The 15,974-nt window shown below is 40.0% G+C and overlaps 1 protein-coding gene across 3 annotated transcripts in view; it reads left to right on the forward strand.

Moving 5' to 3' along the window:
• Positions 1–15,974, forward strand: part of naaladl2 (N-acetylated alpha-linked acidic dipeptidase like 2) — a 557,200-nt gene that overhangs the window by 519,694 nt on the left and 21,532 nt on the right. For all 3 annotated transcript variants that reach the window (XM_085773820.1, XM_085773822.1, XM_085773821.1), the window contains one exon: positions 6,147–6,240. In XM_085773820.1, coding sequence (XP_085629946.1) covers positions 6,147–6,240 — 94 coding nt within the window. The remainder of the gene's footprint in view (positions 1–6,146; positions 6,241–15,974) is intronic.

Consider the following 15,974-nt stretch of genomic DNA (forward strand, 5'->3'; position numbering starts at 1 on the left):
TTGTCATTATTGTAACATGACAGCCTGCCATCCCTCAATTCAGGGCAGGCACATTTTTAGGATTAGTTGTGTTTTCTTATTTTCATTCCAGGTTACCAAAACCTTAATTAATACCTTTATTTATAACCAGTTGGATTTTTTCTGTTCCTCATTCAGTGGTATGCCACAAAACCCAGCATCCAGCTGCACCATTCAACAGCCCCAGCAAAAAAAAAAAAAAAATAGGTACAGCCACGGTTCTCACCAAGACAGGCAAATATGATTCAGTTTCTCCTCTTTTGTGGCTACCTTTGAGAATTGATTCCAGAATTGTATTAACCTCCCAACTCCTCACTGTCCCACAGTCCCACATTGCTGACCTACATCCTCAGTGTCCTCTCTGCTAAAATGGTAACATATGATAAAATAAGATATTTTAATTACTGTTACGTTGGTTATGAAAAATATAACTATATTAAATGCAAAGTATTGAGTCATCAGTTAACAGTTTCATTAGGTTACATTAAAGGTGTCAGCTACAAGTTTGATTCCTCCCGGCCAGTAAGTTTTGCACTCACACTCGCCCGCTCTCACTCAAACCTTGAATTATACTGGTTTCCAGGTGCGTCTATTGGGAGTGGCTAGTAGCTAAAGCTAAGCTAACTCTAACCGTATTTAACGAGCAGCAGCTCCGGTGTTTACAGCGGACTGGAAACACATCTGAATCATTTCATACTAAAACAATTACTTTACTTTATTTGTTTATTTGGGTGGGACAGTGCACATCAATGTACATATAAAAACATGTAAATGTGCCGGATTATAGCAGCAATGCTAATTTCCATCCGGAGTCCCAAAACATAAAAACAGTACAGTGACAGGAGAACACAGTTATATAAGCGACATGACAATGCAGACAACAAGATAAAAAACAGGTCAGATAATCAGGCCAGTAGTGGAACCTAAACAGTTTGAGGGATAAAGTGCAAGGTGCAAAAGTGCTGGGCCAAAGTGACAGGTGCTAAAGTGCAGGAGTACATGGGTACCAAGTTGTATTGCACGGTGCCCTAAAGTGCACATCAGTTTAAAGTGCCAGGTGTATTGCATCAGATAGCGCATCAGATTAAAATATGACATGCTATATTATCCACTTATTATAGCAACTAAATATTCTATCCATATTCACGTTTCTATTGCCGGTCTCACTCAAACACTGCAGGTATTACACAACCGCACCCTGACTAATTATTGCACACGAACCAGCCATAAGCAAACAAATTATTTATATACAATTTTTTTTTTTAATCAGTAAAACTAATACTTGTATTCTGCACCCCTCTGGATGTTCTGTGGATGTTTTTTTTTTTTAATTAATCGTTTTGATGAAAAAGCTATAACCTTTAACAAAGAAAACAAAGTCAACTCCATTCACTCTTCAAATTCATCACTCTGTGCCAATCTTTTTTTTTTAATACATTAGCCCAGAAGTAAGCGGAATGTTTGTGTTAATATAAGTCTTAAATAGTTCTATCTTCTGACAGCAATCACTTCTATAGAGTGTTTGGTCTGAAACACGGGTCTGTCAGTCACTCTGCTCTGCTGTAAGCCCAGGAGAAAACTTTCCTTGTATCCTACAACCTTTATCCAATGAGGAGAGAGAACGGCATAAAGGGGCGGTCCTCTCTGTGTGTGCAGCCAAGGGATGCGCGTGAATGTGGTGACGTAGGGACGAGGGCGGGGACTGCTAACTCCATCGGCTGACAGGAAGTTAACAAAACAACCGGATCGCTTACTTCTGCTTTAATTGAACCTTCAGGTAGGAATGTGGGCTCAGTAGTCGAGTGCAAATAGTTTAGTGCAGGGAAAACAGAAAGCAGCTCCATAGGTCATTATTGTGACCTATTAGTACAGTCATGTTTCTAGCTTGCTGGTGTATTATGTAATGGCTACGGTGGGAGCACTGCCCTTTCTGACCTCTGACCCATTGGTAAATACATATACCTGTCTATACCTGTACGTAGCATATACAATTCTCCGTCTCTCCTTTGATATACTGTGTAAATTCACAACAGATAACTGGTGTTTCATCCCTGAATTCTAACCTAGGCAGATGGGACATAATTTATTATAATCTCATAGGTCAGGGGAGAAGAGAATAGGGGACATCATGAGGCAAGAAAAGAGGAAACAGGAGAGGGAATGCTTAGGCTATTTTGTTCTACCTTCTCCTCCACTCCAACTGTCATCTTTCTTTAGTATGAATTGTCTTTTTCTTTCTGTTATGTCACAGCCTCTTTTCTGCCTTTCTTCCTCCATCATTATCTCTCACCATCTCGTCTCACACTGCCTCCCTCTCTCCCTCTTTCTCCCTCTGTCTCTCTCTTCCCTCTGCCTTGGAAAGAGACGATCCAGAAATAAGGCCATAAATAAGAAATCAACGTCCTTTTCTGTCCCACCACATTACAGGCTTTTGATGTATGCTTTCTGCAGTAGTATTACTCACCAGCCTCAAATCAATGCTCTAATCCCCCCCCCTACCAGATTGATTTCAGTGACAACAGCGCACAGAGGTGCACAACAGATCTGTACACTGTAAGCCATTTTCTCAAATGCTAGCAAAGTAGTTATACTGGGACAGCTGTTTAGGTAGATTAAGTGAGATTGAAGATCGCTGTGAAAGCATGATAGATCTGATTTGCTCTTAGTATGTCTTCAGATCTCTTAAACCTGACTGATCCTTCCCTAAAAACTCCTGCTCTGTGGCCAAACCTTCTTTCAATCCATGAAACCCACATTTGGGGAAAAAAAAACTGGAATATCAAGCGATATACATGAACCAATCAGCACCAATACTGTAGTGTACTACAGTGTGCAAGAATACTGTTCACAAAATGTTGTGCCAAACGAAAAACACTGTTTGGCAACAATGTTAAGCAGAGAAAATATTCAATACACAGTACACTTCAACTGATAGCCTATAGGCTTTTTTCAGGGGGCATATTGTGAGGCTAAAGAATGTTTTTGCAGACAACTCCATCCCCAATTGTATGACTCTCAGTTTCTCTGCCAGTGCCTCTTTCTCCATATTGATGGCATACTGAATCAAATCTTTTGCAAGCAATAAATGAACTTAATATACGTACCTCTCACTGCCCAAATTCAAATTACCAGAACTATCACTTCAAACAATGAAACTTGAAACCGAGCAAATGAAGAAGAAGGGGAAAAAAAGTAGGACTGCACGAGGTCAATAGGAAGTGGTAAAATCATTTAGATTTTAAAACAAACCTGCAACATGTGAAAAAATGAGCTGGTCTGAATGCACTGTAATTAAGTCCCACACCTGCACAATTTCTTGATCAGCAAAGAAAAATGTAATTTGAACCTGAACACGTCATGTATGGCAGACGACAAATGATACTGCAGCATATCAACCCTGCAATGTAATGGAAGGAATATTGATGTCCGGGAGTAGTTTGCTTGCGTTGGAGTTGGGTACATGCATAGCATATATACTCCACTCTGACCAAGGAGAAGTACAGTACTGCTCCATCACTCAGAGACATGGATTCCATCTTTGTGGAGATAGATTTATACTCAACACATCTCCAAGAACACCTCAGTGCTTAGCAAAAACAGCTTGAAGACCTGACTGACATGGACTTTCCTCCACAGTTACCTGACCTTCACCTCATTCAACATTTATGGGGGCACTTGAATGAGAATGTTAAGCACTCTGTGACATCCCAAGAAGCTCTATGGAGAACTGTCAGGTCACTCTGGCATAACATGGGTCATCAGATTCTGCACAAACTTGTATCAGTACACAGCTGCAGCTTGAGCACAGGACAAACCAAACACTAAGAGGTTCTGAAATTCATGTGCATTTTTTTTAAATCCAACTTTGAAAAGATTCATTTTGTACAGCTCATATTGTCATTTATTATGAAATCTGGTCAATTTGACAAAAATGCCCCCGAAAAAATAGTCAATTGAAAATAGAAAAAATATAATTTGATGGAAATACTCAGCTAGACATACATGTCAGGGAGATCCGGGTGAAAGTATGATGTGAATACTAAAGAAAATGATTCTTGTTCAGCTCTGTATCTTGAATCTTAAATTTGTACTGTGTAAGTGAAGCTAGTTCATGTTAAACCATGCATGTGATGTCCTTGGTTGATATAGCTGATTGCAATTATAGTGTGGCACGATTTTCTTGCAATCCAATGAGGGCTGTATTTCCTGTGAGAATGATACAGTCTAGGTGTGAAATAAGAGGATCGGTGCATCAATAATCTCAGCTGTGTGTTTTTTTTTTATAGAGTAGTTGGTTAGCACATTGGGCTGCAGTGATGTTATACTCCACTAAAAATCCATGTGGAAGCCCTGCCAAGTCCTCTACCTGCTGAGAGAAAGGGCTGAATCAGTGACTCAGTTTGCATCAGAATGACACTTCACTGTCTGAGAGCAGAGCCAGACAGACACTCTTTGTGATTTGGACGGTGCTGCTCGGTATGGGGTGCCAGAACAGGCAGAGATCTCCATAAATGTTTGCTCACACTACAGCCAAAGGTGTCCCAATTATTTATGTTTTCCCTTACATGACAGCTGTTGTCATGTCAGTATGAAAAGCACAAGGTTTCCTGGGGTCTGAAATTTTAATTTAGAGAGCAGACCACAAAGGTGTGTGGTGCAAAATCAAATTTGAGGCTTGTGACGACAGGGGAGACAAGACACAGCATGATGTGACTGTCTTTCTGCACCTTCCTAAGTACCAATCACAAGGACACGTTAGTGAAATGTGTTGAAAACAAGCAAGACAAGTGAAGGCATGGAAATTAACATGTGTTTCATTATACAGTAGTTTGAAATTTAAGACAAACACAGCACCATGGAATCTTTTTTGAATGGTGTCTGGATTGTGCATCTTGGATATTAACACAACAATGCACCAGTTAATCAACAAAAATATTTATAACAATGTTTAAACATACTATTGTCACTTGTCTAGTGCAAGATGACAAAGAGAAAAGCTTTTACATAATGTTTTTTTTTAAATGGTGTTGAATATAAATTCAAGAGATTCAGCAAAAGGTAAAGTGCAAAAAGAATCAAGCAGTTACAAAAGCAAAAACAACAGCAAGCAGAAATAAGAGATCAATAGTGAAGAGTTAAAGGTCTAGATTCAGGTCTATTTTTATTGACCCTTTTTAAACTAATTTAAGATTTTATGAATCATATCCCACCAGAATATGTTGATTTTGGCATCAACCTTGAGGAAATATCTTATATAAGCATTCTTGAGCTTGTTTCCGTCTATTAAAGATGCAAACACTGTGTTTGACAAGATGGTTAAGAGGGGTATAGTTTTAATTATCACAAGGTGTGTGAAGCTTTGATGGAGTCTGCTATTGTCTGATTTAAGGGAAGTGTATTGTGGGTAGAAATTGGTATAGTCCTTATTTTACAACATGCAGTAGTTTAGTAATTTTTAATGGGTCAAACTTTAGGAAAATAAAAACAAATTCTTGTAAATGTTGTGCATACCATCATTGGTCTTTTCTTTTCCAGGGGCTTTCACACACGTCACAGCAATTTAGTTTTGAAGTCAAGATTATTTTGTTTTGAGGTCAAGAATGGTTTTTCATATTATTATTATTATTATTATTATTATTATTATTATTATTATTATTATTATTATTATTAAAACCTGGACAGACATTCAGCTGTGGTGAAAGGATAATTTTAACTGTCTTAACTTCCAGCATCATTTACAGACACTTTATGTAACTATGAAAGAGCTTTCATTTCAAAATTCATCATGAAACCCTAAATACTTTTATTGTTTACCAATGTGATTCCTTTTTTGTGATCAAATGTTTATTTAACAAGAATACAAGTTACAACCAAAAAACATGACTCATTAATTGACAATAGAGACAGTACAAAATTGACTGTAACAACTAAATCTCAAAATAATAATAGTAATAGTGTTAACCTTGCACTTCAATAAGGTGCACCAATGCAATCCCTGTGTACCTCTACAAAGTTTATCACACTAACAACTAATCAAACTTCCTGTTGTTACGTCTGAATGACATCATTGCAGTAGTGAAAAAAACAAAATCAAATCTCATCTAATCCTCTCCTGGCTGTTTCTACAGATGACAGCAGAAGCCATTCTCCGCCTGGTCAATGATCCTGTACTGCCATTCTACCCTCTGGACATCGCCCTGGATGTGCAAAACAAACTCAAAGGTAAAATACTGGTACTGTCCTGTTTGACTCACTCTGCAGAGGCTGGTGGAGACCAAAGCAGATCTTAAAGAAAGCAAATATTGAACATGACTCCACACCTGAAGGTTAAACAGCTTGTTGTGCTGCCCCCAAGTGAACAAGTGGTCAGACCCAACATGTATGATGAATGATACTCAACTGGCTGAGGTCTGAGGTCTTGAAAGTCAGTGGCAGTGTAACCAGATGCTGCAGTGTAGTTGGAAGTAATGCCATAAATCCTGATTGCACAGAAAAACAATGAATGCATCACCTCCTACAGCATGTTTCTTCTTTCCTTTTTACTCCATCAAACAGTTCTCAGTGTGTTCAATGTTGTTTGTTTGCTGCAGGTATTTGACCTGTGAGACAAGTGAAAAAAATGTGTGTATAATGGGTTGATTTCATCATGTCTCCTAGTGTAAGCCATGAGAGTGAGCCAGCATGCACAACACCAGCAGTTTTCCCTGCTATGACATGTCAGGATGAGTTCAGGACTTGGAAAGTGCAAGCAGTAGAAGTAGAGGACGGCTAGAATTAAAAATGACCTGTTCTACTGTAGCTTACCTTAGGGTAAATTGGAGGACATCATGAAACAGTTGGGTAGACTGTTTTCGTTTGTTGAGGCTTTGTGTTTAGCTGGGGAGCACAGCGTATAGTCGCAGATACATATCACAGCACACTGGGCCATTCTGTGTGTTTAGACCCACAGTGATGCCGTTGTAAATTAAGTTGTGGCATACAGTATGAAGAAGTGTTTTTGATCATGATTTGGTTATGGTCTTACTGTAGCAGCAAACAACTCTGAGACTTGGGTGTGGGTGTGTGTGTGTGTGTGTGTGTGAGAGAGAGAGTGTGTGTGTGTGCGTCAGTGGCTGCTGTCCTGGGCTTTTACGCAGAGGCATAACTCATCTCTGCTGTCCAGGCAGCTTCAGCATCAATCCCTGATACACACTCCAGCAAACAACACACTCACATGGAAGGCAAAATGACACACACACACACACACACACACATGCACATAAGAACCCCACAAGTATGCGGAACACTCTCAACTCACTTGCAAAACATTTTGGGTTTGGGTTTTTACATATTTACACACACACACACACACACACTGCCTTTTCCCTAGACTTTCTCACCCATTAGGATGATTTAGTGTTGGTTCAGCTGTTGAGCTGAAAATATCGATCTCTCTTATGATTCTCCAGCAAAATGACCTTGATTCCTATTTGTAAAATTCAAAACCAAGTGTTCCGCATCCTTCTTTGTCCTCTGCTAACCTTGGACCTCCACAGACAGCCCTGAGGCCTCTCTTCTCCTGCTCTCCCTTCATTGAATCTATTTCTTTTGTCTGTCCTGTGTTCCCTCTGGTTTTCCCTCTTCTTCCGGTCTGTTAAGTCAGTTGTTAAAAATTGAAATCTCTTACTATCCCAGTGGAATTTTTGATGTAAAAGGTCCCAGCAACCTACAAGAAGTGAAGACGTTGCTGCTGGCCATATGCAGCATGCTATCCCAGCATGCACTGGGTCTGAGGTGGGAACACAATGTTTACACAGATGGCTGTCTTCATTAAAGTATTCCGACTTGTCTCAAGGATCTAAAAGTAATTAACTATCCTGTTTTGACCTTATGGGGCTTGCCCTTCTTTCCAGTTCACTATTTCCACTTGAAGGTGAAAGTGGGTTTTATTGCATTGGGTTGTGCCCTCCCAGTTTAGAGAACCTGCCTGGGGTACTGGCACAGAAGCTGAGTGATGTACTGCTGGATGGGGGGCACAAAAAAACAGATTTTAGCCACTTAAAATAATTATTATGTGCAAGCACACCCACTGCCTGTGTGTATGAATTTGTACAATGGCTGGAAAAACTGTTGTTCCAAGGAAAGACAAGTGACTAACACACCACCATGTGAAATGATTCTGAACTATCACTGTAATCTCTGGTTGTTTCATAAAATCAATGAATAAATGTAATATTTTGGCATTAAAATACACCCGGTTAATTCTAAGTAATTTATTTAGGAATGAAGAATACAGTCAAAAGATACCGTTCCATATAAGGCAACCATGGTGCGTTTTAGTTGTACTGGGAACTCTGATTTTCTGAGTTCCTACTTGGAAATTTCTTCTGGAACACACCCTGAAGTTGGATATCCGACAAACCACACCAACCCGACTTGACCACAACGTCATAAAAACATCATCCAAAATGGCTGCGCCGTACATCAACAGTAGTGAAAGCTCTCGTAATGTGTTATTTATTAGCACGTCTGTTTTGTTTTGTGAAGTGGTACATGTAGTACTGTCCAACGTCTGTCTGTGGACATGGTACGGTATGGTTTAAATACCGTTCTATGCGTTGTTTTCAACTGGTATTGCTAACAACGGCTAACAACAACAGGAGGCGTCCATGTTTTCCGACTTGTTTACTGGAATACCGTCAACTCGGGTGTGACATAATTCCCATCGACTTCCGACTTCTGAGGTAACTGGAAAGTACCAATAGTTGAGTGGATATAAATATCATCTCAAATATCAATATCAATCAATACCATCGCCTTCAGTGCCATATTTGGTAGACGATAATTTGGGACATTGTGTATTTTAGGGGCACCACCTCAGCTGGATAAACGTGAGGTTCAAGCTATGTTAAATTAAGAATGTGCTCCTCAGTGTATGAGCTACATGAATGATTTACATATTTATCAAAGCGCAGTAAGAAGAATGCAGCACTTTAGTCAGGCTCTGAATTGAACTCTGTGTAAATGAACATGGCCAAATATTCAGCAGTTAACATTCTGTTCAACATCTTAGGCCTTTGGAGCCAAAATCCGCTTATTCAGTCACACTCAGAGCATGAATATTAAGATGACCTTTGAAAGAGGATGCACAACAGTGGCTTTGATACATTTAGCCTGCATGCTGTGTTCACTGGCAAACTCAGAATAAAAAAACAAATGCAGTGTTCTTTTCTTGTGCACCAAGAAAAAAACTGAAAAAAGTACAGGAGTTGACAAATAGAGCGAGATGCATGAATAGTTAATGAATTCAGTATTTAAGTTGGTCTGTTCCGGATTAGCTGAGGATTTACTATAAGAAAATACAGAATTAATTCTTCATGCTTAAATAGAATACATCTATACTAATGTCTATCAAACATTTACACGCTAAGATCAGAGACTGCAGAGCATGGAGAAAAAGGAATGCTCTGCACCGCACATACTTCAGCTCCAACTTCAAGTCTCACTCTTTTTACCACCAAGGCAGTTGCTGAGCAGCTCACTGGCTCTGTCTAAGCATGTAAGCACTGTCCCATTAAGGCCTAGATTGAGTGGTTATGCTTCCCCGTCTGAGACTAATGGACGGATTATGACCTGAGAGAGAGATGACTGATTATTATACCTGCCCGTAGCTTCTGTCTGTCTCTTCATCACATTGTCCCTCATTGTGCCCCTACTGTATGTCTGCTCCTGCTGTCTCCCCCTATATCAGTTCAATTTGCATGCATGCGCACATTGGCATGGCAGCTATGGCAGCCACACCTTCTTGGCAATTTAGCTGGATAGTGCCAAGTTGAAGAACCGTACAATATGGCTGTCATTTCATCGAGAAGAAAAGACATCAACTAAAAATATGATGATACACCCACAGTGTTTCTGTTGGTTCTGTGGTCTGATTTCCTTTATAAAGATCAGGATATTTTATGACTCCTAGAAATTCCTCACTCTACTGGTTCTTAAAACTGGGTGAGACCACAACAGTCACAACTCTCAGCATCATATTCTAATTCATTTCATAGGCACAAAAGTTGCAAGAAAGCAGCTGCTACTGTAGCTGAGCATCCTTCTCTGCTAGCATGATTATCAAAGTGACTGTGATGTCATCCATTGGTTTTTAAAGGGATAGTTCACCCAAAATTAAAATTTCACTCATTATCTACTCACCCTCATGTTGACTAAGAGCTCTCATGTCGGGGATTCATACAAGAGGGACATTACACACGAGCAGCATGGAGGTATTTGGATGTTTTTTGGTGTGTCTTTTTGGACGAAGAAAGTTGGTATCCATTGAAAACCATTATATGGACAAATACTGCTGCATGGACCCCCCCTCAACTCCGAGAAGGCACGGAGGACTCTGAAAATTCTCACAGCTCTTAGTTGAGGGTGAGTAGATAGAGAGAAATTTAAATTTTGGGTGAACTATCCCTTTAAAGCCTCTGAAATCATCTATATATCTGAATGTATTTGCAGGATATAACATTATGGCTACAGTATAATACAAATAGGAAGTCCTGAGTCGGGTGGTTTCAACAAAAGTTGTGAATGGGACCAGATTAGTGTGGCTTTCACATTTGGCCTTGCGTTATGAAATGAGGTCATGAGGGAACAGGCTTTATTTTAATTACCTCAGCTTTATAATACACAATTGGACACCACGTCCCTTCAGTTCATCCCCCAGTGCCATTTTCCTTATGCTTACATTTAGTTTTACTGTTCCCATCAGCTGTGTGTAATCAGAAAGAGGCTGCTTGTGACAGATTTTGGGTTCTTTATTGTGGTTATTAAATTGGTATTAAATTTAATTCCAGGTGGCATTATAAACGTCTTAAAGTTATAAATTTGACTATGTGAAGCGTGCGGATACTCTTAATGCTTTATAAAGAACAGCTTCTGTTAGAAAGAAAACAGGTGGGAGAGAGCTTTTATCTCCTCCTGGTTAAAAATACAGGGGAAGCAGATGGAGAAAAAGAAGAGGAGGAGGAATAGGACAGTGAAATGAATACTGTTTGATGTGTGTGTGTGGTAACAGATAGTGAGGCACGATAAATAATTTCTACTGTGTTAGGATTGCGTGTGGTTTAGTTAATGGCAGTTGTTGCAGGGTAAAAAGAAAAACTGGCATGTAGATTTTTGAGTTTTAGCACCTTATAATTTGAAGATAAAAAGACACAAGTATGTGTGGGTAAAGTAGGATGAGTCTCTGATTCCAAAATATCTCGCAAATTACCATATGACTAATACTTTCAATGTTCCTCAGCACAGAGACATAAGACTGTAGGATCCTGAAACAGATTTAAAGCTGCATTAGTCAGTAGTTTTTATATTAACAATTGATCAGTTTACTATACTATGCAGTGTGAAAGGAGTCACCCATTGTGACAAACCACTGACTCTGTATTTTACCTGACCTACAGTATTGCCTCTGCAAAACATTTTAACGTCTTTCAGTGCATTGTTTTGGTTGTGACTTGCTTCAATAACCAGAACTTCACAAGGGGATAATGTGTCAGTGTTGTTTTGTGTTGTGTCAAAAAAAAAAAAATGTGTATGATGACAACCTACTGAGCTGCTGCAGCTCACAGTGGGTCTCATTCATGAAACGTGAGCAGCACGGATTTGTGTGTAAACCCTGAGCAGCGCAAATTTACGTGGATTTCCGCATTCATCAATCTTTTAGTAGTGCTGATTTTTTCGTAGCTACTCACAAAATCTACACCTGCTCCGGACTGTGTGTAGCGCTTGTGTAAATGTAGGAATGCAAATAAATACTGCTTGTCACTGTTGAAAATTACAATTTTAATCCATATTAGGCTACTCTCTCTCATGTTCAAAATACACCGAAGCCTTTGAAACACGTAATTTAAACATGACAAACAATTAGAAATATTTGGAGAGAGAGACGTTTTAGGGATCGGACACGCACAAACACGTCAAGGCTCCATCTAATGATGATAATAATCTGATATAAAACTGGAAAAAACTTTTTTGTGTTGCTACAGTACAGGCTCGGTGGGCGCACACTTCACCCTGCGCAGCAGCGCAGTCAGCACTGGTTTAGATGGAGCTGTGACAGACGGCTGGTGCTTCTGTAACAGTATAACCTGCCTATATAACTTCATGTGTTGATCCAACCATGCTCCTCTACAGCTGAGGCTGTGAAGAGCCTCCTCCTCCCGTCGTAGCTCTGTAGTTGCGTGTATTTTCATTTTTATTTTTTTCATGTTTCATATCGAACTATTCTGGCTTTACTTCTTAAACGGTTCTTTAATCAACCAAGGATAGGCCTACTTAATTCACTACATCTGTTTCTTCCCTCCAGCCTTTGACCTGTCCCAGTCACACCACCACTAACAGAAGAGAATTAAATATTTTTTCTGGACTCCACTTCACCCAAAATGACTTTGATCCGTGATCTCTCTTTTTTTCTCTCTCTCCCTCTTTCCTCGTTTGCGTCATGGCTGCAGGTGAGCAGGATGCACCTACCTCCTAATATGGTGGCCAGGATCTCCTTATATGGCTATTCATGTATGGAGATCTATGCTAATTGCTGATCACCGGGGGCGTGTTGTTAGTTTACGATGGGTTGGCATTCATGAAGTTACACACGTGTTTACGATCAAATCTGAGTTTCCCGCACCGTTCATGAATCTGGAGTAGAGTTTTAGTAGAGTGAGCTTTTATGTGCAAATCTACACACAGATTTACTCACGTTTCATGAGTGTCCACACTGCTCCTGCTGTGGTGCTGCCTGCCAGTGTGCCTTAGTCAATAAATATTCTATTGTAGCTCAGCAGTCTAAAGAGTGAAACGCTCAGAGAGCAGTCACATTTAACCCCCATTATCTCGTGTTATAATTGCAAGAATCCTAAAGAAATTCAATTCATTCAATTATAATAGTAATAATGATAATAATAATAATGATAGTGCTTATAATGGAAAAGAGTGAATCGTACAATCAAAGCATCAAAACTTTGATTAGTTTATAACTATACAAGACATTATTTTATATTTGACACTTCATTCAATACTTTACATGTTTCAATCATTTGGAAAACACTTGTATTTTGAAGTGCAAAACACGCAGCAGTCTGAGCCTTATTACCACATGTAGACCTCAGGTGAGCAATGGTGAGATTAGGCTAGTACAGCCCAGTATTAGCATACTGCCAAAGCTATATTCAAAAAAAAGTCATGATCACTTTTCACCACAAAACAAAACAACAAACAAACAAAACATAGTGCAGTGTGATGTGGTTCTGAACCATCCGTCTTGTGTTGTGGCCTTTTTTTCAGCACTAGTTTATGTTAGTTGAAATTTCCACCATCAAGGTGCCGTTGACACATATCAAGAGTGATGGGGTTTAGGAGGCAGACAACCGCTGCAAAATCTCCTGAGTGAAATGCGTAGCAGAATAAGTTGTGTTGTTTCGTAACATTCAGATAGCAGCTCAGACAAGATGTGTGCGAGGTGATGATCAGGAATTACTCTCCAAGTCAGCACCGCTACGTGACAGTGAATGCACATCTTCATCTCTGCGACTTTTTTTCTCAACCAGACCACACACCTCATGACTACTTCATATCATCTGGTCTTTCTTTTATGTGTCAGAAAATCCAAAGGCAAGACAGTTCAATTTAGAAGTTCTATGTAAATGTAGTTGTGAGGATTTAGAAAGTTTGGTCATTCAAATAAATGTATTGACCATTTATAATCATCCATTTAAACAAATATTTTCCATACACAGTGTCAAGTGTTTCTTTTTTCTTTCTACTCCACACAGTTATTGAAATATTATTTTCTAAAAAAGCTTTTTTTTTTTAGACCAGGATGCATGAAGCTCAGGAGAGGTGAACGATAGAATTGATAAAGGTTGTGGTTTTAGTGCCAGCAAAAATGTAAAACTGCTTTTAACCTTGTGTATGAGGAGAAGAGAGAGGAGGAGGAGGAGGATGACGAGAGCAAAGACGACAAGGCAACAGGCAGACACATATTTCATATGACATTAGGGTCACTTTGGTGAACCACGTCCTAATGTAAGTCATGGCCTGACAGTGGCCTTCTATGAATATGTGCAAGCATCACTGTGCTGTGGAGCTATGGCAGTAGATTCTGAGGTGTTACTAATGCATACATTCAGACACAGCAGTATGTGACCCAGGCACTAGTGCCCCACATCCTGGGGTTGGTGTCTGTCCCAACCCAGCCCGTCATTGTTCATGACTATGTTATGCTGTATTCACAGTACCATGTAAATGTAAATTATGTTGTGCTGTAAAAACCTGTTTTGGCAAAATAAGCCTGTTTCTGAATTTGTTGTTGCATTGTGTGACAAAATCAAAATGAAATACAAGAGCCACTCAGAAGCCAAAAACCCATTCTAGTGCACCGTATAAGGGAGAGTCACCCTGACTCTCCTTCATGTATAGGAAGGTCCATCTTCTGTAGGAAGGACAAGTCAATTAGATGTTTGAGATCATTTGTTCCCTCACATAATTACCAGATTTAGGTCATTTTTGTTGGTGGTGCTGTGCTGTTTAGTTTTTTTTTATAGCACATTACACTCTACAATAATGATATTTAATAATGTGTCTGTTCTTATTGTTTATTTTGGGATGTGTGCTGTCTCCATCACTACTTTAGCTATTCACACTGCCCCTCTGGGATAATTAAGACTAACAATAATAATAATAATAGTGCTAGCAATAGAGCTCCGGACCCCACGTGACCTCCAGCGTTCGTGCGGCCATTTTGGCAGGAAACTGGCCAGCTGCTTAGCATTGACTGTAAGCGCCGAAGCCGTCTGAGTTCACATGATCTCACTTTAATTCCAACACATTGGACTTAATATAAAAAAAACTAAATGGATTAAATATTACCGACCCTTATAATGCCCCCGGGGTGCTTTTCAAAAATATTTTCGCCGAACAGGACGTCCTAGACCTGCAGTATCTGGACACAGCTACCTGATCAACTACTCTACAAGCATACAAAAGCCGGCTTTATGCTCTTTGTGCTCCACAAAATGACACAAGCAGGAAAGACGGTGACAAAAAGAAAAGAAAGAGGCAAACACATACAAGATGTGAGTCTCCTTCGCCTCCAGCCTTTCCAAGCTGACCCAGAGCCGGTCGCAGCGCACCGCCGCATCCGCCGTGGGCTGATCAGCACCGGGGAGAGCTCCCGGTCGGCACCCCGATAGCACCCCGGACAGCTACGAGCTAACGTTAGCCATGCTACACTGCATTAACTGGGATGATACAACACTTACCCTTCTAGTGAGGATACAGCAGGTTATGCTGGTAGATTCCACAGCTGGACGTTCATCACAAAGCCAGACTGTGTCCATGTGTAACCCTCCAGGCTTTTGTATGCTTTTAGCATCGTCTGGGACGTCCGCCGGCGGCCGGAGATACTTTTGAAAAGCACCCCGGGGGCATTATAAGGGTCGGTAATATTTAATCTATTTAGTTTTTATATATATTAAGTCCAATGTGTTGGAATGAAAGTGAGATCATGTGAACAGACGGCTTAAAATCTTCCATTTTACTGCCAAAATGTTATGCAGCTGTTCTCCTGGTCCACCGATCCACGTCTGCCCTCCTCCCGCACTATCTACATATACAGTCACATTGTTTACGTTACGTTGTGTGTTTTAATTAATCCTGTAACACACACAGTGTGATCGCAGTACCGACAGAGTGACAGGCAGGCTCATTGTTAATGTGCAGAGGGATGAAATGACAGCTGTTACTCCCCACAGTGACTCCCCACACTTAAACCTAGTTGCTTCTATACTGAAAAACCCTGACATGTCAAGCTTTAGGGTGTGTTAGAGGACTAATTTATCCGTCTAACCATCATAACTATGACACCTGAAACGGTAAACACAGCTGATCGATCGAAAAATATTACGCCGTTGTGAATTTTTTCTGTC

The sequence above is a fragment of the Trachurus japonicus genome, chromosome 4 (assembly GCF_045865225.1).
Source record: "Trachurus japonicus isolate A0001 chromosome 4, Traja_1.0".
Lineage (NCBI taxonomy): Eukaryota > Metazoa > Chordata > Actinopteri > Carangiformes > Carangidae > Trachurus > Trachurus japonicus.